General features: G+C 42.1%; 2 protein-coding genes across 2 annotated transcripts in view; one reads left to right on the top strand and one right to left on the bottom strand.

The window, feature by feature from the left end:
• Positions 1 to 364: 364 nt before the first annotated feature.
• Positions 365 to 25,109, top strand: part of LOC117251232 (interferon alpha/beta receptor 1b) — a 50,167-nt gene continuing 25,422 nt past the window's right edge. The window contains exon 1 of the mRNA XM_033617332.2: positions 365 to 518. Within this exon, the coding sequence (XP_033473223.1) occupies positions 413 to 518 (106 nt within the window). The 5' untranslated portion in view covers positions 365 to 412. The remainder of the gene's footprint in view (positions 519 to 25,109) is intronic.
• On the bottom strand, positions 10,216 to 11,248 carry LOC144466891 (protein FAM200A-like). Its single transcript, XM_078174816.1, has one exon. The coding sequence runs from the start codon at positions 10,771 to 10,773 to the stop codon at positions 10,216 to 10,218; it is 558 nt and encodes a 185-aa protein (XP_078030942.1). The 5' UTR covers positions 10,774 to 11,248.

The following is a 25,109-nucleotide window of genomic DNA, read 5'->3' as shown; positions in this document are numbered from 1 at the left end:
GTCTAATATTATTAGAAATGTGTCTATTTTTCATAAAGCCAGACTGCGACTCATCAATAATTGAATCAATGACTATTTTAAGTCGTTTGGCAAATATCAAAGCGATAATTTTATAATCATTATTGAGCAGACATATAGGTCTCTAATTTTCAGTGAGAAGCAATCTTTTTGACCTTGAGTGAGGGTAGGAGGGAGAGCATTATTACTTATACTTTCTGAGAAAACCTGTAACAAGAATGGGGCTAGCTGCTTTGAGAAGGATTTATGAAATTCTGCAGTTATGCCATCGGCATTTAAGTCGTCAGACGTTTGTACTTGTTCTACCAGGCGTTTATTTTGAAAGTGCAACCGGAACAGTGCAGCATTGGCACATCGACCGGTGGAGAGAGGAGAGCGAGTCTGGACGGAGACGATGAGAGCATATGAAAAACTGTCAGTAACATTACTTCGAAAAATATCAACCATGTCTACTGCTTTTTACATCTGCCTTCTCTTCTTGTGGCTCCAAACCAACGCAGGTAAGTTATTTTGCTGGCTAGCATGCTAACGTTCGTCCGGTTGTTTTCCAAATTGTTAAGGGTAACGTTAACGTTAGCTATTTTGTCCACTGACTGTGGTAGTGGTAACGTTAGCTAACGCTAAAGTGAAGTTCTCCCAAGATACAAACCATAACTACACCTAGCGAAGCTACAGGCCTAACGTTAACTGTCAGCCTCCCTAGCAGTGTACTGTCATTTGAATTAAAGAACCCCCCCGTGTCTTAAGTAAGTTGGTGGCGTATTAACCTGTTTTCTGTCTGTCGAAGTCAAGTATCGCACGCATTTATTACTGTTAGCTAATCGCGCAGTAATATGTGTGTAACTGCTGCACGTTAATACAACTGCAAGCTCTGTTCGGTTTGCTTACATTTAGCTGAAACGCAAACTCTGGTTAGCCTGACATGTACAGAACATAGACGTGCAATGTTGAGGTTCTTTATTGGCTAATATGGTCAGAAAAACCGAAAGTATCGTTATTGAACAATGACCTTCTCAGTGTGTGCTTCATGTCAGTAACGTTATAGAAGTAACATGCTTGAAAATAGAGATAAAGGTTTAGAATAGCTTCGACAATTTGAGGGATGAAAGAATGTTCACTCAAACAGTGCAGTTTGAAAACAGTCATTAATGTCATTATATAGGTCATGGACAGTGGAAAATGAATGTATTGTTGAAACTTCAAGAATGCAGATAAAGGTTATCTGTGGCTTCATATGTGCTCAAGTTAGAATTGACAACATTCATTCAAATCTTATTAGCATGATTGTATAAGAAAATGTTAAAGCTACATTGTATTTGACTTTGTAAACAGTGTAATAAGAATTGTTTAGGTCAGGTTGTCTTGGTTCAACATCACTTCCTGATCATTTTTAGCATTGTTTTCACTTGTGCCATTGCTCTCTCTCTCTCTCTCTCTCTCTCAAATTCAAATTCAAATTCACTTTATTGGCATGAATGTTAGAAGAACTATGTTGACAAAGCATCAAGAATCAATTAAACAAAACAAAAAATACAATTCGTAAATGAAATGAAACTTAAAATAAAATAAAATAAATAATAAAATACAATAAAAAGAATAATATGTATGTGTGTGTGTGTGTGTGTGTGTGTAAGGATTAATAAGATTGGGTATTATTGGGCAATTACAAGTTGTCATATACAATGAAAAACATATATACACATAAAGTTCATATTAAATGATATAATAATAATAATAATAATAATAATAATAAAATAAAAAACAACAATATTATATTATAGCAATAATGGTTCTGATCAGCATTTGCGTGTTTCTCTGGTATCATGGCAGAGTGTTACATATTGTGCAGCTAATTTTATAAATTGTGGATCTTCTCCCAGACATACTTTTAATAGTTCATCACATTTTTTTCCCTGATATGATGGATCTGCTGCAGTTATCTGCTGTAGGAAAGCCTCTCTCTCAGTTTGGTACAGGGGGCAGGAGAGGAGAAAATGGGCCTCAGTTTCTATTTCTCCTGAGGAACAGTGTTTAAATACTCTTAATTCTCTGGGCTTCCATTCTTTCTTATGCCGACCTTTTTCAACCTGTAGTTGATGGTCAGTGAGTCTGTACATTGTCAATGTGCGTCTCTGTTTGGGGTTTTTTATGCTGACCAGATACTGTGCTGGAGAATATTCTCTATCCAGTAAGCCATAGCATTCTAATTTATTGATGGATTTGATTTGATTCTTCCAATTGTCAATGTAAGTAATTTTATTCTCTTTGTCGATGCCAGGTGAGTTTTGGAGAGATTTTGGAGGTCTTGGATTTTGAGGTGGCAGGTTTCTCTGGTGTTTCTCAGAGGGTCTGTCTCTGGACAGATGCTGTTACTGAGAAAGGCTCTGTGATGATAAGAATCAGGATCAGCTTGTGCTAAGTGAACCTGGAACTTAATTGACCTTTTGATCATGTGTAGAGAGAGAGGGAAGTGTCCCAGCTCTGCTCTACATGCATGGTTTGGACAGTTTCTGTGGACCTTGAGGATTTCCTTGCAGAATTGAAGATTAAATTTCTCTGTGGGTGTTGTGTCCCATGAGGTGTGCCTCTGGGTAATTAGAGGGCCCCATACTTCACTTCCATACATAAGTATGGGTTTGATTACACTGTTAAATAGTTTCAGCCAAATTGAAATTGGAGGATTGAATTTATATAGTGAACTTTTGATGCTATAGTAGGCCCTGCGTGCCTTTTCTGTGAGGGAATTTATTGCTTTGTCAAAGCTGCCGGATGCACTGATGATGATGCCTAGATAATTATATTCCATTGTATGCTGAAGTGTGGTCCCTCTTACACTGAAAACATGCTTTGATTCCTGTAACCTGGCCTTTTTTTGGAATACCATGACTTTGGTTTTGTCAAGATTGATCTCTACCGCCCAGTTTTGACAGAAGGTCTCCAGCAGAGAGAGGTTCTGCTGTAGACCATGTTCTGTTGGGGACAGTAGAACCAGGTCATCTGCATACATGAGGAATTTAATTTCTTTGCTTTGTAGATCTAATCCTGGGCTTGGGGACTGTTCAAGAAGAGTGGCCAATTTATTGATATAAATGTTGAACAGAGTAGGAGACAGGTTGCACCCCTGATGCACCCCTTTTCCTTGTTTGAAGAACTCTATTCTTTTGTTTCCAATTTTAACACAGCACTGGTTGTCAGAATATTTGGATTTGATTAGATCATATATTTTACCCCCAATTCCATATTGTAGAAGTTGTAAAAATAACCCGTTGTGCCAAATTGTGTCAAAAGCCTTTTTTAGATCTATAAAACATGCAAATATCTTACCTTTGTGTTTTTTGTGAACATGTTTTTGGATGAGTGTATGGAGAGTGTAGATGTGGTCAGATGTTTGATGTTTGGGTAAAAAGCCAATTTGGCTTTTAGACAGAATATGATGATCAGTGAGATATGTGATTAATCTGGTGTTAAGGATGCTACAGAAGAGTTTACTCAGGTTGCTGTTAACACAGATGCCCCTGTAATTGTTGGGGTTGTACTTGTCTCCATTTTTAAATATAGGAGAAACGAGACCTTTATTCCAAACACTGGGGTAATATCCAGTTGCTAACACCAGGTTGAAGTGTTTTTGCACGGCAAGTTGGAGTTTTAAATTACTGTGTTTCAGCATCTCTGAGTTACGCCGGATTTCCACTGGATGCGTGTCCGTTGCGGAACGGCAGCGCTGGTTATCCGCTGCGTGCTCCGCCGTCCGTCAATACCCACCGGCTGCGTTTGCTGTGTGGTGCGGTGCAGCTCTGCCGAAAGACATCTCGGTGCACTGCCATGATTAATATCTCCTCGTCCATGGTGTTCACGGGGTGAAATGACGTCTGAAAACCTCTGACCTGTTGACTTCAGGCCTGCCTATGCCCATTATGTAGTTTTTAAGGTGTAGTGCAGGGAAATATGATCCGCCGTGAACACTATGTATTTTATTTTGAAAATTAACCGGATGTTTTATTGTGTTTCTGTGCACGAGTTCCTGCCCCGCACGATCTGCTCTGTGCTGAATTGCTGCGTTGTGCTCCGGCGTCCGGCAAAAATAGAAGTCCTGCGTATCTGTTGCGGAGGGCTCCGGAGTGTTTTTTCAGTTTGTCTATTGTTACAATTTGGTTGGGATTCAGACCGTGACACTCTGGATTTTTATAGAGGTCATCAAAGTGATCTTTCCAGATTTTGCCATTTTGAATTGGGTTGGTCTCTGTACGTGGGTTTCTCTCTCTCTCTCTCTCTCTCAAATTCAATTCAATTCAAACAGCTTTATTGGCATGAACAGAAATATGTTGTTGCCAAAGCATTTTACAGAATATTTACATACAAACTTACAATATTACAATTCAGTACAATACAATATAATTTATACTGTTATCTCAGGTTGTGGCAGGCAGATACATATTTAGCTGCCAGAGGAGTTGCTGTCCCTTCACCCAGCAGAACTGAAAGTTTCTCCTCTGGTGTTAACATATGAAAGTCTGTTATTTTCTTAACTATTTCCCCAAAGTGGAAGTTTCTCATTGAAGAAAACTTGTCGCAGTGGAGGAGGAAGTGCATCTCTGATCTCTCCTGTGGAGCAGTGACCACATACACGCTCCTCTCTGGGCAGCCACATCTGTCTGTGTCTTCCTGTCTCTACAGGTAGTTGGTGGTCACTGAGCCTGTATTTGGTCAGGATCCGTCTCTGCTTCGTATCTCTGACAGAGTGGAGATATTCTGCCAATTTATATTCTCTGTTCAGAGTCAAATAACAATTTGTCAAATAAACCAAAAACCACATTACCTACACTCACAAAATCAATCAACCACAATAATTCAATAATAGTTTTATTTTGTTGTGTCTTGTCTATTAACTAACTCACCCCACTATCTATCTTTTTCATAACCTTTAACTACAATTAAACTATCAATCCATTCCTATATACAAAATTCCAATATAACTCAATCATACCCCCCATAACAATTAAAATCCACAACTTCCTAACATTTCCTTACCCTAACACACTTCTTCAAACAATTTCTGAATATTAGCAGTAATGGGAAGCGTCCCAGTATGATTCTCTGCAGCTTTATTTCGCAGAATTCAGTCTGCACGCCTTAGAATTTTTCCCATGACCATCTCAATCCATGAGTGTACCACACCTAACTTCAACAATTCATACCCAATCCATTGAGTGTACCACAGACCATCCCATCCAAAGGCTATCAAAATCATAGTCAAATATTTTTGACCATATTCTAACTGGAATGTCCAATGTGAATAATTTGTTTTTGTGTAATGCATACATTGCCCTGCAAGCTTTTTCTTTGAGTGCATTTACTGCCATGTTGAAACTTCCTGATGCAGATATGGTCAGACCAAGGTAAGTATAATTTTTTGTGTGTTCAATTACTGTATTGTTTAAAGTAAAATGGTATTTGTTTCCAAGACATCTGGGCTTTTTTTTGAAATATCATAACTTGGGTTTTCTTAAAATTTACATCCAAGGCCCAGTTATGGCAGTATTGTTCCAGGATGGTCAGGTTATGTTGAAGACCATCACTGGTTGGGGACAAGATAATCAGGTCATCTTCATCCGGATTTTCTCAATTGTGGGATCAATAACGGTGTATCTTATCTTATCTTATCTTATCTTATCTTATCTTATCTTGTCTTATCTTATCTTAGAGCAAATATCTAATCTCTGTGTCAAAGAGTGTGAGGCCTGGAGCTGTTGAGCGGTTCAACTGGTCTGCAAGTTCATTTATATACAGGTTGAATAATGTGGGACTTGATTGTGAATTTTCACAGCACATTTGTTGTGTTTGTACATGCATTTAATGACATCATATGTTTTACCACCTAGTCCACTTTGAAGGATTTTGTAGAAAAGTCCTTCATGCCAAATGGAATCAAAAGCTTTTTTGAAATCAATGAAACAAGCAAATATTTTCCCTCCCTTTTTTTGGTGTACATGTTTATTAATTAAGGTGTGTAAGGTATATATATCTATGATCAGAGGTTCAGTAATTTGGAAGAAAGGCAATTTGACATTTACTAAGTATGTCTTTTTCTTGAATAAAGGCTAGTATCCTGGAATTCAGGATACTACAGAATATTTTCCCAAGGTTGCTGCTCACACAGATCCCTCTGTAGTAATTAGGGTCTAATTTATTTCCATTTTTATAGATTGGGGTGATCAGCCCCTGGTTCCAGACATCAGGAAAGCAGCCAGTGGTCAGAACCATGTTGAACAGTTTAACAACTGCAGTTTGCAATTCAGGGGTACTGTTCTTCAACATTTCATTTTGATGCAATCCGTGCCACAAGCTTTTTTTTTTGATTTAAGAGTTTTCAGTTTGTCTGTTAACTCTTTTTGTGTAATTGGGTAATCTAATGGATTTTGGTTATTCTTGATAGCTGATTCAAGGTTGCCTAACTTTGTTTTAATTTCCATTTGATTTAGACTTAGATCTTCAGGTGAGATATTTTTATAGAGGTCATTAGGGTCTGGGCAGCTAAGCTGCCAGGACACTATTCAGGGTCCGACATTAATGGTTGCCCGAATGCCCGGGGCAAGTAAAAATAGCCGGCGGGCCAGCAGACCCTGCGCAGACATGCTCGATCGGGCAAGCAACACCGACTCGGACACACACACACACACACATACCGGACAGCCTCTCAGTCCTTACCCGCTAATGTTAGCTCATGTACAACACAGGTACCACACAGAAACTTTTACAAAGGGTCATAATGTGCTTCTAGTGACTGTCAAATCGCCAGCGAAAGTTGTTTTAAATGCAGACACGGAGAGCATGCTGCCTGCTCTCATGGGACAAAGATCCTCTGAGAAGAAAGATGGTTCACTCTGCTCTGCCGCCAGGAACAAACTGGGAGGCAAAGATCCACTCTGAGGAAGAGGGTTCACTTAGCTGCAGGGTTCACCAAAACATTTTTTTGTTTTTTTTGTTTTTTTTCTTTTAATAAATTGAACACACATTAAAGAACATACAAGATCCTGTAGAGAATTAATATATATAATACAATACAATAAACATTGTCAAATTAAATGAAAGAAGAGGATTTTTTTAAAGGCAAATTAAATATTGGGGATTTATGTAAAAATATACATAGAGACATATAAATAATTATATAATTAAAGATATGTAGGCTATGTTAGGTGAATACTCCTGTCAGTGACCCTGGCCACTGGCACTGGCAAAAGAACTGGAGTTGGTCCCTGGACGCTGCACTGCGGCTGCCCACTGCTCCTAGTGTATACAGTAGGATGGGTCAAATGCAGAGGTCAAATTTCGTTTCAATGTATGTAATGTGCTGAGAAAGGACAATAAAGAATCTTCTTCTAATAATAATTTCTTAATAACTAGGAGATAACAAAAGAATAAAGAGATTTCAAAGACTTAAAAAATAAGGGACATGAATCAAAACAACAAGAAACGAGATATATCCCCAGTCATGCACACCCAGTTTTAATTAACTCAATACTGTTTTTCAACACATATATTGTTTTGTCTTCACTCAATGTATTTAACACATATTGTTATTGCGCCATTGGTTTTGGCCTTAGTGCCCCACATTTTGGCCGTGATACCCCAATAAATTTGTATTTATCAAAGGCCAAAGTGGCCTTGCCCTAAACATATCTTAACTCCAGGCCTGTAATCGTATTTACTCTCCTGTTTCTGTCCTCGGAGGGGCCAGTTGCAGTGTGCTGCTTTTTTATGTGCTGCTGCCTCCATTGCCTGAGCGTCTCTGCTGACGTAAGATATGTCATGAGCGAAAATATGCACCACACCGCCAGAAAAAGAAACTCTTAAGCAGGGCAAGTAAGAATTTAGATGGGGCAAATAGATTTGAGAAGGAAAAAACCTTAACGTCGGACCCTGCTATTGTAATCCTAGGTATTCTTCTTCTTTCTTCTTTCTTCTTGCGAGGAAATCATACTTCCCATGGGTGAAAACTCACCAAACTTTGCACAAAGGTCCAGTCTCATGCCAGATATCCTCAGCTGTAAACTCAAGCCAATAGTCCTGATGGTGGCGCTAGGCAAGCGTCTAAAGTTCAAAACTTTGAAAATTCATAACAAATCAACCATACGTGCTACAACTTCACAACTTTTATCAAACTGTAGCCCCAATACTGAAGAAACTTTTGTACATTTAAACCTATTAAAATTATGAATTTCATCACTCTTTTCTTTTCAAAAACTGTAAAACTTCTTAAACCTATCTCCTCCCACAATTTTTGCTCAATTGACACCAAACTTGCTACAGAGCATCTTCACTGTCTTACAAAAATTCCGTTTCTCAGATTTTTGATTTATCAAAAATTGAGCCTACAGTGCATCAAAATGTTTGACTGTAAACAGTACTGTAAACATATACATGCAAATTCTTGCTAAATAAATCTTCAATGTTCATGAAAAAAAGACAAAATTCTAGAGTCATGGTAGATGATGTGTGGCAAATTTCAGAATTTTATCTCAAAAACTGAATTTTTGACAGCATTTTGAATTTTGCTCTAATGTGAACAATTGGAGTCAATGTAAAAATGGCAATTTTAAACATCAGTTTTTCACTTATGGAGCAAATCAATCATTGTTACAAACAAATTACCAACATCTCCATGCTGTCTAGATGCAATATGTGTATTTTCAGATTTTTGTCTTAATAACTGAATTTTTTACAGTGGTTTCAAATCTGCCTTTCCATGCACGGATGGCTGCTTTCCTACACAACAGTGAATGGCTTACTCAATTTGTGAAGCCACTGTTGAGTTGCTACTTGCCAATTAGCTAAAAGAGTGGTAGATGACTGTCTTAGGTTCCAGAGGTTGCGGGTTCGAGCCTCAACTGGTGCAGAATCCACATTGTAATGTAATCATCTTCTTGTGCTCCAGCTTATTGCTTAAAATTGCCTGAGCGTGACTGATCACTGTGCAGCATCTTCAGGTTTTTTTTCTGCTAGAAAATCTGCCTTCTCAGGCTTGAAAATAAACCAAACTTTGCACAAAGATCCAGTGTCAATACTTCAGTGTGAAACCATCTGAGGCTTCTCACTTTGCACATAGCTCAACTAGTTAAACATCAGTTTTTCACTTATGAAGCAAATCAATCATTGTTAAAATAAATTACCAACATCTCCATGCTGTCTAGATGCAATATGTGTATTTTCAGATTTTTGTTTGTTTCGAAATCTGCTTTTCCATGCATGGATGGCTGCTAAACCTGCGCGTCTGGCTTAGTCAGTTTGTGAAGCTACACATGAATTGTCACAGACTAATTAGCTCAGTGAGATAGAAATTGATTCTTAGTCTCAGAGGTTGTGAGTTCAAGCCTCAGCTGATGCAAAAGGCAGATTGTGTTGCTAAATTCCTAAATGTCTTCCAGTTCTTCTGCTTGTTGCTCAGAATTGCCTAAAAATGCCCGGACCCGACCCATCGCTGCGCAGCAGCTATAATTAAAATAGTTTTTCCAGATGTCTCCATCTTGTATTGCTAATTGTTGTGGCTTTACAGTTTCCAAACTGTTCAACATGTCCCAGAACTGACCTTGATCTACTGCATTTTCAATCTCCTGAAGTGTTTCGTTGTTGTAGTGCAGTTTCTTTTTTCTAATGGTCTGTTTGTACTGTTTTAGAGTTTCAAAGTATTCATGTTGTAGTGTTGGGTAGGGTGTCTTTGTTTTCCCAAGCTTTGCATTTAATGCAGCTTTTTGGAAGATATGGTTAATGTCTTTTGTTGCTTTATTAACACCTTCCGAGTTATTTTGGTAATTGGAATTGTTGAATGTGTTGATTGCATCTTTTATTTCATTTGAATTGAATTTTTTTAGGAATTGTTCAGCACTGTTTGGAGCCCATCTGTATGGTTGATTGAAGGCGTACAGCTTACTGGGCTGTTTCCTAACAGTATCTCTACTGTGTTTTGTCAAGTAAATATTAATCTGGCTGTGATCTGAAAGGGGGGTTTGTGTTCTGACAGTGAAAGCACTAAATGAAGAGGGGTCCATGTCTGAGATGGCATAATCAACTACACTTCTCCCAAGAGCTGAGCAGTAGGTGAAGCGCCCCAAACTGTCCCCTCTGATCCTTCCATTTAAAATATACAGGCCTGAGGCTCTGCAGAGATGCACTAACTCTTTCCCATTTTTGTTTATTGTCTTGTCAGGGCTGTTTCTCATGACTGTGGGTAAGGGTGGAGTAGTCCTCAACCCTGGGCTTGAAGTTGGCCTGTAGCTGTTTGATGAAATCCACCATCAGCCCTGTCACTCCTCCCTGTGATTTTAGTGTACTGAAGTGCAGGACCCTGCCAGTTGATATGTCTGACTGGAACAACTCCAGTTTCCTGGTGAACGATTCCAGCTTTTCAACCATGTCCACTATGGTTTTGCCTCTCCCCTGTAGCTGCAGGTTAAGCTGGTTCAGATGGCCAAAAATATCAGTAAAAAATGCTACATTGGACATGGACATTTCATCTTGTAGAAAGGCAAGTTGGTCGTCTGCAGCTCGCATCTTGCTTAATCTCAGGAACGCCTTGACCTCATCTAGTAGTGCACAGAAGCGCTCCAGCGCTTTGCCCTTACTTAACCAGCGCACATCGTTGTGGAGCAGCAGGTCAGCATATGTGGCCTCCTCTGACTCAGCCACAAGTTGTTGGAAAAGACGGTGCTGAGTGCTTGATGTACCCCTGATGAAATTAATGACACGCATCACTTTATCCATAACCCCCTTTAGCTCACCACTGAGCCTGGCGCACAGGACACTCTAGTGAATGAGGCAATGCAATCCGTGCATTTGCGGCGCGATCACCTTCAATCTGCTCACCAAACCTCTGTGCTTTCTGACCATGGCAGGTGCCCCATCTGTCACAGTGAGGTTGATTTTTTTCAAATGACAATGAATGCAGCCTGAACAATTCCTCCAGTTTGGTAAATATGATGTCTCCCCTCTAATGGAATTAGAGACAGCAACTCCTCTTGAACTCCTTCCCATCAAAATATCTCACATAGACACACATCTGGCTTACATCTGTGTTGTCAGTGCTCTCATCAGTGGCCAGAGAAAAGTAATTGGCCTGACTCAGACCACTGATAATAACTCCGTGCACAGCATCCGATAGTGCGTCTATGCGCCGGGTAGCAGACCTCATAGAGAGAGGCACCTGTTTCACTGAAGCGATCACTCCATCCATTGACTTATCAGTAGCCAGCTCCTCCAGAACTGCCACCATTACCTCTTTAAACATCTCTGCATCAGTGAATGGTTTGTTGTGCCAGGCGAGCACCCATGCTGCTTTCAGGGACGCACTTGTCACTTTTTGTTGCGCTGTGAGGCCTCGTACCAGGATCCTACTGCTGTGCGCATAACCTGCTGCCAGTGCTTCAAGTTTCTGCTTTCGTGCGTCTGTCTGGAGGGATAGCCAACTTTGAAGTTGCCATGCTTTGTGTCGTGGTGCCGTCTTATATTGTATTCCTTGCAAACTGCAACAACTTCGTTGCAGATTAGACAGACTGGTTTGGCGTTAATAAAATCAGGTAGGATGAACGCATACTTTTCTTTCCATTCTTCTTTGTACGTCCTACCTTTGCTGTCAACTTTTCTTTTCATTGCTTTTGACAGTGACATTTTGTCTTGATAGCTAGCAATGTTTTGCTAATGTCTCACAACGCAACCTCCCGCACAGGTTAGGATGTAACGCGAGAATACGTCGGATATCCAATCCTGAGAGTAAATGTTCATAAAATAATTATTACAGTACGTTAGTTAGGCTCAAAGAAGTAGTCATTTTCAAAATGGAAATGATACACATTTATTGTTAACTGTCATCAGCAGGTTACTATTATAAGCTGCTTTATAACGCAGCCACAGAGTGGAACAGGAGACAAAGCAGTAATAACACACTAATAACAGTCTGTAGCAAATTCAAGTTACTTTATTTTAAACATAACTTTCTTAAATTACTTTTTTGTACAACATATAATAGTATAGATTAGGGGAAAAGAGTTTTGTTTGGTATAAAAAAAAGGTTTCGCCCAAGATGTGATGTTTTGGCCCGCCATTCAGTTGCTTGGAAAAAATTCGGTCCACGGCCAAACTTACTTGCCGACCCCTGCTGTAGAGGGATTCAAAAAACATTTTATTATTGCAGCCTATCAGGGCTAAAAAAATTGGTCCGAAAACAACAAAAGAAGGTTTCTAATGTCAATAATACCCAATTTATTGAGTTATAGTCCTGTCCTTATTTACAAACAAATCTGTTTTTGAACGTGTGTAGCCTGTTATATAGAGATGTATTAATATATTTTTGTTCAGTCACAAAAAAGGCTATACATGGGATTTATATCTTGTTATCTGCAGGAACAGATAAGCAGGCACTATTCATATGACATATATATGAACACGACAGCAGCAATAGTTGAATGTTTCCACGGCAACGAGTAAAACAGTCTTGAGGGCTGTCTGTCAGCCACTTGCAGTCTATGGAACGCCGAATGGACCAAAACGTCTAATTCGACGTCCGTCTTAAGACATCAAATTTATACCTCTTAAGACGACAGAAAATGCCGTGTTAAAACGTCAATTCAATTGGGTGCTACCACTTCGTCTATTTCTGAGGGGGTGACCCTTCTGAGGGCGTAAATACAAGAATCTTTGCAAGAGAGAAAACAATTCCCCACTCAACCTAGCTTGTAGCCTTTGAATTGAGGTTAATAAGAAATAATATTAGGCTACTGAAATGTTATAATAGACTAGGCCTACTTATCAGCATTTAGGCTACAGTGACAGTGACAGCTCAAGCTGCCAGCATAATCCTCCAATTCTCTTCTCCTAATTTTAAAACTGGACGCAATAGACAAGACTGAAAACGGAGACACCAGAGTTCAAAATTACCGACACACCAACCTCATAGAAATGGACTGTCCCAAATACTAATCATAAGACACATCACAGGTACGTAGGCAAAATGTATCCTCTACCAAGAGACCACATGACCACAACAAAGGCATATGTACAGCCCAACGCAGCCGCTACGTCAAAAGGAGGTGGAGCATGGAAGCCTTACGTCAAAAGGGGGTGGGTATGTTGATGCCAACCAATAGCAACGGACCAAACATCTTAAGACGTTAAAAATTGACGTTTTAACACAATTTGACGTCTTAAGGCGGACGTCGAATTAGACGTTTTGGTCCATTCGGCATTTCATAGCAGTCTTTGCCCTCGCAGACTTTACGTGATGATGGAAATACGTCACATTACGTATAACTGAAGTCCACGAGGCCTCAGCCTGCAGGTCCAGAGGGTGGACATTTGAATTCAGCCTCCGACCTGACTGCAGCTTGTTGTTACCGCCTCCTGCTGCAGCTGCCTGCACTTGTCCACTTTCCAGGCGAGGCGCAGTTCATCTCGAACAAGCCTACTGATGAGTGTAGATGACGTGATCTAATCACTGTCTGGGACTCTTCCCCTCTCACACACATTAGCCTACACCGGCGGACTCACTCCTTCGTTTTACAACATGGAAAAAAAAAAAAAAAAAAAAAAAAACTCAAAAATGTATGGCTTGCACACGAGCGAGTAGTTGTAAAAAAAAAATACTTGCCTCAATACCTCAACTTTTTCTTTTCTTTTTAAGTTTTTATTCAGAAACATCATGTGACTTAACTTAATGAGCTGGCTTTTCAGCGGCATTTGTTTTCTTTTGTTTTTAGTGGTACTCTGATGTAATAGCTCCGCCAAAAATTAAAGTGAAACTTAGTTTCCACCCTGTATTGTTTCCTTGTACTGCACTAAGATGGTTTCATTTGTTAATAATGCTTACTCCTTTAAGTAACACAGTGTTTCCTACAGAATTCGAATCTATGTGTTGAGTGTAAATTCTGAGGTTTTTGCTTGTCTGTGAAGGCAACACAGGCAGAACTCCTCAGAAAATAGAAAATTAAAATGTGGCGGCAGATGTTATAATTTTGGCGCGCTAGCCCAATTAACAAATGCATGGGAAATCCTGGAAACAGGTTGACAATTCTGTGTGATATCAGGCAAGTGCGGTGGGGTCTCTCCCTCTCCTCTTGCACCATGTGCAGGTCACTTGCTAAGTGGGAATTTAGTTCTAGTGAGTCTCTATGGTTATGTTGATGCAATTGCTTTGAAACTTCTCTGGATAGGAACTTTTCACTGCATAAGAAAGTGGTGCATTATAGTCGTATAAGCACCGAAGCTCTTATGCCATTCAAATGTTTAGCTGAGGATTTTGTGTATGCCTGAAAGAGTGTGATAAATAAACCTTCACTGAAAAGAGCAACATTGATCACATCGGGGGTTTTTTTGTTTTCATAAAAAGTTCTATTTGAAAATTACTTTATTATTATTATTATTATTATTATTATTATTATTATTGTTAATAGCAATGTCCCTAAAAATGGAAAAATTTTGTGTGCCACACCTTGATAACCTGAGGTCCAGTGACACTCAGTGCAATGGAATCTATATCTGTGACGGCAAAGGAGCTTTTGAGAACATTCTAATTGAGGTCAATTGATGGTAGATTTTGAAGGTTGAATTAATAACAATAATTTGGAACAGGAAAAAGCTGATAGCCGATTAATCGACCGATATCACTTCCACACACCCCGTAGGAAAAATTTGACAGTGTTGAAAGTTAACAGTCCTTGACTTTATTAAAACTGGATAATTGTTGAACTGAACATCCAAGGCAAGTAATACATTCCTAAATAGATAAATAAATCTTGTTCCCTGAATACCAAATTAAAGGTGCCGTATGTAAGAATGTGGCCAAAACGGTTATTGCACTCAAACTCAAAATACCCACACACACACACACACACACACACAGATGTGAGGTTGCTGGACAGTGGCAGTGGAGACTGATTTGTTCGCCGCGTCCTTGATCTTCAAAAAAATCAGTCTGGTTGATGACCCACCTGCACATATGCTACAATGTATGATCAAAAATGAATAACAGTTGAAAGTATTCGAAATGTCCATCCCCGTCTAGCTATGATGCTAGTTAGCCAACTCTGGCTAAAGCTTACCTGTCGAGGAGAAGAGTAGCCACTTCAACATCCGATTTCAAATTCTTCTCCGCTTTCAACTGTCTTTACCGTTCAAAAGCATCTCCTATATGCAGTAGACCCTCGCTTTGCCTCGAGTTTTGTCTTGGTGTTTTGGGAATCATAACGAGGTCGTTTGGGTTTAGTCACACCGTCAGCCATTGTAGCTCAGTTGTAACTGTAACTGATGCTGAGACTCTACTGACTGCGTGACTGGTAGACGGCGATGGGTGGTGCAACAGGCCAAAACACAAATTGAAAACATAAACATGATTTGCAGATTGTAATTTTTTTTTTTAAATGCGAATATTCTGGCTGTACTATTGTTGTCGGTGAGATCAGTATGTTATATGAACATTATTCCTTAGTCTCTGTGACATATTAGATACATTTAGATTTCTTACATATAGCTCCTTTTAAAGTAATAAATACCTAAACAAATGTATAAATTTGTAACCAAACTGAAAATTTCACCAACTGTCAAAAATCTGGGCAGAACTGATTTTTTTTGTTTTTTGAGCTATTAATTTTCCTCAGAGAATCTCAGGTACTCAGTGACATTACCTTGACTTAGTGTATGGAGCCTCCATGCATAACGGTGACCAGGGATGGACAGATTTCTGTCACATGTATTTGTCCCGATCACATTTTTTTTGCATCCGATCCAATACCGAGTCCTTTATTTTGAAACCGAGTCCAATACCGTGTCCGATCCGATACTTTGCAAAGCGTTAAGAAAAAAAAAATAAAAAAAGATTGCATCCAAGTTGTCTCATAAGGTTTGTTTTTTTATTTAAATAATATCCAAAAAGCTTATCAGTGGTTCAGCAGCACAAAATGTAAACAAATTCAGTATCTTCTTGTCTTCAACAAACAAAATAGGCCTATATCTTTTGTAGCGGTTTGACACATGAAACAAATACTTTTCTTTTACTCAGCCAAACCCCACAAAGAAACCATAAAACCGATAAAACAGGTCCCTTAACACTAAAATTAAATTGTTTTTGCCTGGTTTCTGTAGAACAAAAGAATTATACTCAATTTTCAAAAATACAAATACAACTGTAATCAGTTTCAAGAAAGTATATATTTTTTTCACCAAAGAAAAGAAATGTCCCGTTCCGTTCAGTCAGTTCAATCCAGTTCAAACAAAAAAATCCCCTCCGGGATTTCCAAATAACATAACACAGTTCAATTCAGTTCAATCCACACAGTTGGCTAAACAAAAGAAAGCTCCACCCCAGGTTTTCTCGTAAACAAGGAAGTAAAGAAAATCCACTGTTCGCTCTGACTCACTTCGGTTTCAAAACAATAAATCAACCCGGCCCGAAGGTTCCAGATAAGGAATAATGAAACAAAAAGTAACCCCCAGCTTTTGCCAACTCACAGGACCGTGGGTGAATGCTGTAACGCTCTGGCGTTGTTTCAGGCGTGGAGGCTCCGTAGGATCCCTTGATATCCGTGGCGGGGAATCTGAGGTGAGGCCGGTGGCCGGATGGATGATATTCCACAGGGAAGCACACCTATTTCCCGGACTTTGAGCAGTGTAAAGTGCCGTGGTAGGCCGAATACGCAGAGGACTTCTGGCTCATTTCTCACTTGCCGGCGTCTCTCACCATACTGCCAGGAGTGGCATAATGTAGGGGTCGGTCTACCTGGGCTCAGCTGATTGAGGCATCCCACTGGCCGATAGCACCGGTGGGTGTGTCTGGAGGTGAGCAAGCCATCAGCTGATAACCACTGTCTTATAAAAAAATATATATTTATAAAATATACAGGATCGCCACACTTTATACATTGGAAAGCGGAGGCAACAATGAACAACATTGATGTAAAACCTGGCCATTTTTGTTGATTTGATTCCTCCGATCTTTTATTACCAATTCTGATTTTGTAAAAATAACGTGATCAGCGCCGATACCCAGTCTGAGGATCTTCTGTATTGTTGTTTAAAAGGGCAGAAAAAAATGAAAATGTCATTTGTAATGAGCTACTTTAGAGTGGAGTAATTTGTAGGGGTGGGAATCACCAGAGACCCCACGGTACAATATCATCACTATACATAAGTCATGATGCAATATTATTGCAATTTAAACATGTTGTGATATGCTGAGTATTGCAATAAAATATATTCCGATTTATTACCCTTTTCAACTGCAAATTATCTCCCCAAAGGAAAAGTGGCTGCAGTTACTCATTCACAGACTCACAGACTTTCACTCTGGCGTGGTAGCACTATTGCACTTTCCTCGCTGTTACTGTTGTTGTTGAGACACAGTCACACAGCAGAAGGGAGCTACTTTCTCTGGAGCTGAACCCGCTGATCATTAACACAACCCTCCTCTCCTCAGCTCCAGTTGGGGATATGGCCCTGCGTGACTGGTGGAGGTTGTGCCGTCAGCCACTGATGGAACCAAGTTACACCAACATATAAATTGTAAAAAGTCCTGTTGCCGCAGATTAATCAGCCAAACAGATTTATCAGTGGACATCTGCATTCTAATGCTGTTGCTCACAGTCTAGGACAGATCAGTGAGGGGCAGCCGTCAGGGTTTTTAGTAACCTTTTGTTTTCAACACTAACCACAGGTTTTTCTAATGCTACCACCAATTATAAAACTTGGTATTAGACTCACTTAGGCTACGTATGTATTTTTCCAATACATCCATGGTTTTTCTACATAGGCACAAATCACTCAACATTCAGTGTCACAGCAGTCCTTTGAAACTACAGAGGGCTGCCATAGCCATATCACTGCTGCTGTAGGCTGCCTTATTCACCAGCCAATATAGTCTGACTACCTGAGTTGCCTACATGCCATGACAGTGTTGTCATGAGGTGCAGACAGAGATGTGGGAATGTTGCCCTGGACATCCTAAGACATACTCAACTTGCTTTTCTGGGGGGCCACTTTTGCAAACTTAATGAACAGTAATTCTTGATATATCAATAATTAGCCCAGACCTTTGCCATAGGGTCACAGGGATCCTCCTCTGGCATTTTTTTCATGAACAAGCTCTATTTTGCTGCTTTTTCTTACTGTAATCTGGCACCTTATTTACATTAAAAGTTCAAAAAAGATTTCCAGTGCGAATTTATTTATTTTCATCCTGAATTAGAAAATGGACGGCGGGCCACCTGGCAACCTTTTGCGGGCCACATTTTGCCCATGAGCCACAAGTTGAGTATCACTGTCCTAAGGTTCGGAGGTTCCTCCGTGAAACCCTCTACATCACAACCCCTCTCGCAGTCGCACCCACGACTCCCTCTCCACAGGGCTACCAGCAGTAGCTGCTGATAGAGCTAGTGGACTGAAAGCCTATCTCTACAACAGCCTATTATCCCAATAACAAATGCACATATTGCTCCAAAGGGCCACTTCTCTTAACATATACTACACACTCTCCCAACAGAAGCAGCTAACTGTTATGCAGAATGATGCTGTAGGCATAAAAAAAATCAGACCTGGTTGGTTCCGATATTAATGAGTCAGACAACTGAGGATACCTGTGTAAATGTAGCTTTGTGCTGTTGAAGGCATTTTGCCTCATTCAGACATGTTATTTATTGTCCAGAGTTACTTCCGTGTTGTAGTTGTTATGGGGCTGATTCTGAGTCATGTCAAGGCTGAGGAATAAACCATTAATGTTTGATTTAGGGTGGAATGAAATATGTGTGGTTTTGATCATACTGTGGCTGAGAATTTGGTATGAGATAGACAGATAAAAAAGAATTTCACAAGAAAAAGAGTGAAAGGAACTGGGTCTGTAAGGAAAATATGTAAACTCATTTGTCAAAAATCCGCAGTAGTTCATAAGAGACCTAACAAGCTTAGACACACACAACCTCCTCCCCAAAACTCCCTTTTTTCCTTCCTCAAATATTTCCTGTTTTTGTCATACCGGAACAGTACTGGCCCAGTCATGCAGGAGACAAAAAAAAAAAAAAAAAAAAAAAGTTTTCTCCTTTTGGGCCCACAAGTGTTACTGGGTTGCTTTTGAGTTATAATGTTCCTGCAGTACAGATGGTGAAATACAATTCTTCTCTATGCGCAGGTGTCTTAAAGGGCAACAATTACTCATAGTGATTCTTTGTGTCTTTGATTTATTCCTCTTTCTTGAGGTCACAGTGTTGTGTACACCAGATCTAGCTGAACTTTCCAGAATGGTTCTTCCCTTAAGTCTCAGACCAAATTAGCATACTTTATGTTGTTCTCCTTTTGGTTTTCTTATGGACCTTACTAATATTCTGTGTTTGTCTGTTTTCTCTGGGTATTGTGTGCACTCACTAGATTCTTAGCATCAAAGGATAGGTATTCCAGCTGGCAACATTTGTATTTTTAAATTACTGTTTCCAAATGGTTTTCTAAAAAACAAAAGACAAATTAAAACAAGTTATACCCAAGATCAGGAAATGCAACTTTAAAACACAGACCTCTGTTGCTTTAAAAAAACATAAAATGTGTTTAATTCACTCCAGTCTTCTAAGTACACAGTTAGTTAAACTAAAACCTAACTTAACTGTAAGTCCCACTAACTGGCATTTATGAACAGTACATAAACATTTGATAAATGGTTAATAGGGCTGCAACTAACGATTATTTTCATTGTCGACTAATCTGTCGATTATTTCTTCGATTAGTCGACTGATCATTTTATTGAAGAATGTGTTAAAATGTTGAAAAATGTGGGTCTGTCTCTCCCAGACCCCAAAATTATGTCATCTAATGTCTTGTTTCGTACTCACGCCAAAGGGTTTTAGTTCACCATCATGGGAGAGTGTGTAAAGCTTCCAATATCTGAACATAAGAAGCTGCAATAAGAGTATTTGGGGTACTTTTACAGTACTTTTGTATGAAAAATGACTCAAACCGATTATTCCACTACTAAAATAGTCACCGATTATTTGTATAGTCGATTGGTCATCTATTAGTCGACTAATTGTTGCAGCCCTAATGGTTAATACCATTTATAAGTGTAAGGGTCACCATCGTAAACACCTGTTGTTTTTCTCAGACTCAGGCTAAATTTTTCCAGTCTCACTTCCAGTGTTGTGTGGTTTGTGGCAACAGTGTGATCTCAGGTTTTTCTGTCAGAGGGTCACACTGACAACAATGCTGTGTTTGCATTTTGTGCATCTCCTGAAGCCACTAATTTATTAACTTCAACATACAGACTTGTAAAAGGATACGTCTGATGATATTCTACATTTTTTACTATTGTCAGCCATGTGCAGACCCAAACCACCAATGATTAACAAATTCATACTAATAAGTATAATATGTCTATCAAAAACCTGATATATCTTATCTCTCTGAGCCATAAAACTGGAGGTTATGAATATAACCAATGTTCCCTGAGGGAGGGAAACGAGGTACAACACATTAGTATGGGGATTGCGTCCTCGCGAGACCAACCTGAAGAAACTTTTTCAACACGCCTGTCAAGGCCAATGAGACTGTCGCAGGCAGGGGAAGTCCCGCCTTCCCTTGGGGTTATAAAATACCCTGCACAGTCTCATTTCCTCAATCTAAACTGCACTTCACCGAGCCTAATGAGAAAGGCGGTGAGGGGCTAACTTGTGTTGTACCTCGTTTCCCTACCTCAGGGAACATTGGTTATATTCATAACCTCCAGTTCCCTTTTGGTCGGTACACTCGGTACAACACATTAGTATGGGGACCTATCATCACGCCCCGAGACGCCCTTCAGCTCGACTGAGAAGATCCAGCTCAGCAGCGACCATTATGTCAGTTACATCACCTCCCTGCTGAGAGCACAGACTGAGTGACATCCTTTGCTGTCACATCCAGACAATAAAATTGTCTGCGTGCACGACGGGTGAACAGAGAGAGCATGTAAATCCCCTCTGCGTTTTGCTGAACACAAGGCCAATAAGAGTGCAGTCTTATATGAAAGCATGTCAATGCCGATAGACTGCAGTGGCTCAAAAGGCGTGTCACACAGCGCGTCCAAAACCAACTTGAGGTCCCACTGAGGGACCACGGTTTTGCGCATCGGCCTCTTTCGAAGCACACCTTTCATGAAATGCATCACCAGGCGATGAGAGCCAGGGGACTTCCCTTGAAATCCCACATGACAGGCAGAAATGGCTGAAAGATCCACTTTTATCGTGGAGGAGGAAAGCCCTTTCTCTAACAATTCCTGAAGAAAAGATAAAATCTCCACCACAGAGCTCTGAAAAGGAGAGATGTGTCTCTCCACACACCCAGCCTCAAAAGCACGCCACTTGAGCATATACAGTCCCTGTGTGGATGGCGCCCTGGCACTTTGGATCGTATTGATCACATTATCTGGTAAACCTGCAGCCGTCAGGTTCTCCCTCTCAGGGGCCAGACCCACAGACCCCAAATGTCCGGCCGCGGGTGCCATATCTGTCCCTGGGCCTGGGACAGCAGGTCTCTGCGCACGGGGATGCACCAGGGCTCCCCATTCAACAGCGCCACGATCTCTGCAAACCACACCTTCCTGGGCCAGCGAGGAGCTATCAGGATCATAGTTAATCCCTCTAGGCACACACGCTCCAGTGTGGTCTGAATCAGAGCCACCGGAGGAAACGCATACAGGAGCGTCCGCGGCCACTGATGGGCTAGCGCATCTAACCCGAGAGGCACGTTCCTGTCCCGTAGCAAGACATGGGACAATGTGTGTTTTCTCTTGAGGCGAAGAGATCTACAGAGGCCCTGCCGAACCATTCCCAGATCTGTTCCACTATTTCCGGGTGGAGTCTCCACTCTCTCGCCAAGGGAAAGCCCCTGGAGAGGAGGTCCGCTCTGCTGTTCAACACTCCCGGGATGTGTGTCGCTCTGAGAGACAACAGGTGCCTGTTGCTCCATGAAAGCAGACTGTGGGAGAGAGAGAGCAGTGGGAGAGAGCATGTCCCTCCCTGTTTGTTTATGTGCGCAATTACGCACGCATTGTCGCTGCGCACCAGAACATGGTGGCCGGCCAGCAGACCTGCCCTGTAAAAATGCCTCAGTGACAGAAATACAGCGTATATATATTGATGTGCCATGTCCTTTCCTCGTCCATCCGGCACCCGTTCACGTGAAGTTTCCTGCAAATGCCTCCCCAGCCCCATTTTGAGGCGTCTGTGGTGACCAGAACACGCGAGAGGACCCGTCCAAGAAGCACTCCTTTGCTCAGATGCGCGGAGTTTGTCCACGGGAGCAGAGCGTCCATGCATGCGGGTGTGATCCGCACCCTCTCGCCGCTCCGGTGGGCAGGGAATAATTGTTTTGCATGCACCCAGCGCTGGAATTTCCTCATCAATAGGAGGCCCAGAGGCACAGCTGGAATCATTGAGGCCATAAATCCCAGCAGTTGCTGACACTGATGGAGACGGACAATGTGATGCAGTTGAACAACGATTGAAAGCGGAAATTCTCCGGGATGACAACCTGGCTCGATTGTCTGCGTGAGTCCAAATCCAGGCCCAGGAAACAGACTTTCTGACTGGGAGTGAGAGAGCTCTTTTCTCGGTTTATTACAAAACCCAGCACTTGCAGGTGCGCCATTAATCTGGCTGTGTGGACATTTGCCTGATGAGCTGTGTCCGCCAGAACTAATAGATCGTCCAGATAGTCGAGGACCCATTTGCCCTGACTCCTGATAGGCGCTAGCACTGCTTCCAGGCATTTGGTAAAGATGCGCGGCGCGAGAGACAAGCCAAATGGCAGAACTTGGTATTCGTACACAGTGCCTTCGTAAGCAAAACGCAGAAACTGTCTGTGTTTCGGCAATATTGCTATGTGAAAATATGCGTCCTTTAGGTCCACTGTAGTACACCAATCCCCTGGTCGGACAGATTGCATCACCTGACGTAAGGTGAGCATCCTGAATTTGAATTTCCTCAGGTGTCTGTTTAATTTCCTCAGATCCAAGATCGGACGGAGGCCCCCGTCCTTTTTTGGAATGACGAAGTAGCGGCTGTAAAATCCGCACTGAGTCTCTTTCATGGAGACAGCCCTTATTGCTTGTTTCGCCAAAAGTGTGCGAATTTCCTCTGTCAGTATTGGGGCCGAGGACGGATGTATGGCTGATACCACAATGCCTCTGAATAGCGGAGGACGCTTTAAGAATTGGAGTCTGTAGCCGTGAACTACAGTTCCCATAATCCACTTCGACGCTGCGCATGCGCTCCAGGGGGCCTGCCTTGTGGCCAGCTTGCCGAGCATAATCATTTGTGGTATGATAGCGCCCTCTGCTGGTACACCCGCACACCTGCCGAGCTGAGTTTGAGAGAGTGATTGAGTGTGCGGACGAGGTGTTGTCTCCTCATTTATTTCCACCATATGAAGTTTTTGAGTGGGCCGAAAACAGCCCTTTATTAACACATGGGAGCTCTGAACATTGTGAACACAAAAACATGTCACTGTTTCTTTGGTAACTGCACAAGGACAACATTTTCCTTTTGTGGCATAAACGACAAGTGATGATGTCAGCCCCGGTGACTCGGGATTTGTGAGTGCAGGGGGCTGTATGTGTGTACTTGGGTGCAACTGTATGCTTAACTGGGGTTTTTTCAACACCGGAGCAAACTGTAAGTGAGGCATCTCTCGGTTTAGCCCTGTGGGTCGAGAGTCCATAAATTGCAGGGAGACAACGGGCGCACCCTGCCCGTTCGTCTCCCCCGCCATCCCGGGAGAGCTAGGCGGAAGACTGCTTCCTCCCTCTCCCTGTGTGAGACGACTTTGGGGCTGCTACCTGCTTCGGAACAAAACGTTGTTTAGTCCAAGCTGATTGTTTCGGCTGGGACTGGGGACGTGGCTCCGGTGTAGCTGATGGCCGTTGATGAGAGTAATCCTCCGGGGAGGGTCTCTTCTGAGCAGGGCGCCGAGTGAGGGAGTGTGACTGGGGACGAGGGCGTCTCTGGTCACTGCGAGGCTGTGGATGCGGCTAGGCGTACGCGCGCCTGGGCATGCTCATTCGCAGAGCCTCCTCCTGCTTCTTCCTTTGGTCACAGCGAGTCTGAATTTTATCCAGAGCCTGTCCGAACAGTCTGGTGGGTTCAGCCGCCTGGTGGAGAAATTCAGAGCGCTGTGTCTCGGGGAGCTTGGTTAGCGTTAGCCACAGATGACGCTGAGCTACCACTGTCTCGGCCATGCCCTTCCCCAGGGCCACGGCTGCCGTGCTGGAGAGACGGAGAATGAAGGAGGCGGTTCTGCGCACCTCATCCAGCGGTCCGGCTGCATTCTCCTTCTTTACCAGAGCTTCATGCAACTCCCGTAACATCTCAGCCTGGTATGCCTGCACCATAGAAGCCGTATTCAGCGCACGAGTGGTTAGCCCCTGGGCGCGGTATATTTTCTCTAGCTGGGAGGTGGAGAATCTGCACTGCCGGCTGGGGAGAGTGGGCTTGCTGGCCGCCGAATTGGGCTTCGGCGCCAGGTGCACTGCCAGCGTTTCATCCATAGGAGGGTTGTTGGCTAGTCTGGCGGACTCCATTCCCTCCAAGTCCAGGAATTGGGAAAAAGGCCTTGGGGGACGCTGAGGTCCGCGAAAGCTCAAGTGTAAAATCGGGGAAGACTGGTAGTTTGTGTCTCACCATTGCCGGCTGCTGGGGGAGAAAATAGTTACTGGTGAGTCGGGTCTGCTGCTGGCGGGAAGGCGGAGCCAGCTATGGTACCTAATCAAAGCCGGGGTGGTGCCGTCCAGTTCTGCTGGCAAATCTCCCGATCCAAGGACCTGGCTGTGATCAGCATCCTCTTCACCCTCTCCCTCCGTGAAGCCGCCCGAAGCAGCTAGAGAGAGTTCATCATCGGAGGCCACACACAGCAGCGCGTTATCCAGCGTGACGGTGAAATCAACCGCGTCCTCCTCCATGCCCACGTAGTCGGTGGTAGGGAGTATCTCGTCCATTTGGTCCCCCCAGGCCTGTCCCGCACTGCACCACAGCCACACTGTTAAATAACATATTAGGACATTATCATGAACACACAGTCTCAACCCACACACACACACCGTCCTG

The sequence above is a fragment of the Epinephelus lanceolatus genome, chromosome 14, assembly GCF_041903045.1.
Source record: "Epinephelus lanceolatus isolate andai-2023 chromosome 14, ASM4190304v1, whole genome shotgun sequence".
Lineage (NCBI taxonomy): Eukaryota > Metazoa > Chordata > Actinopteri > Perciformes > Serranidae > Epinephelus > Epinephelus lanceolatus.
This window is presented reverse-complemented; position numbering and strand designations above follow the sequence as displayed.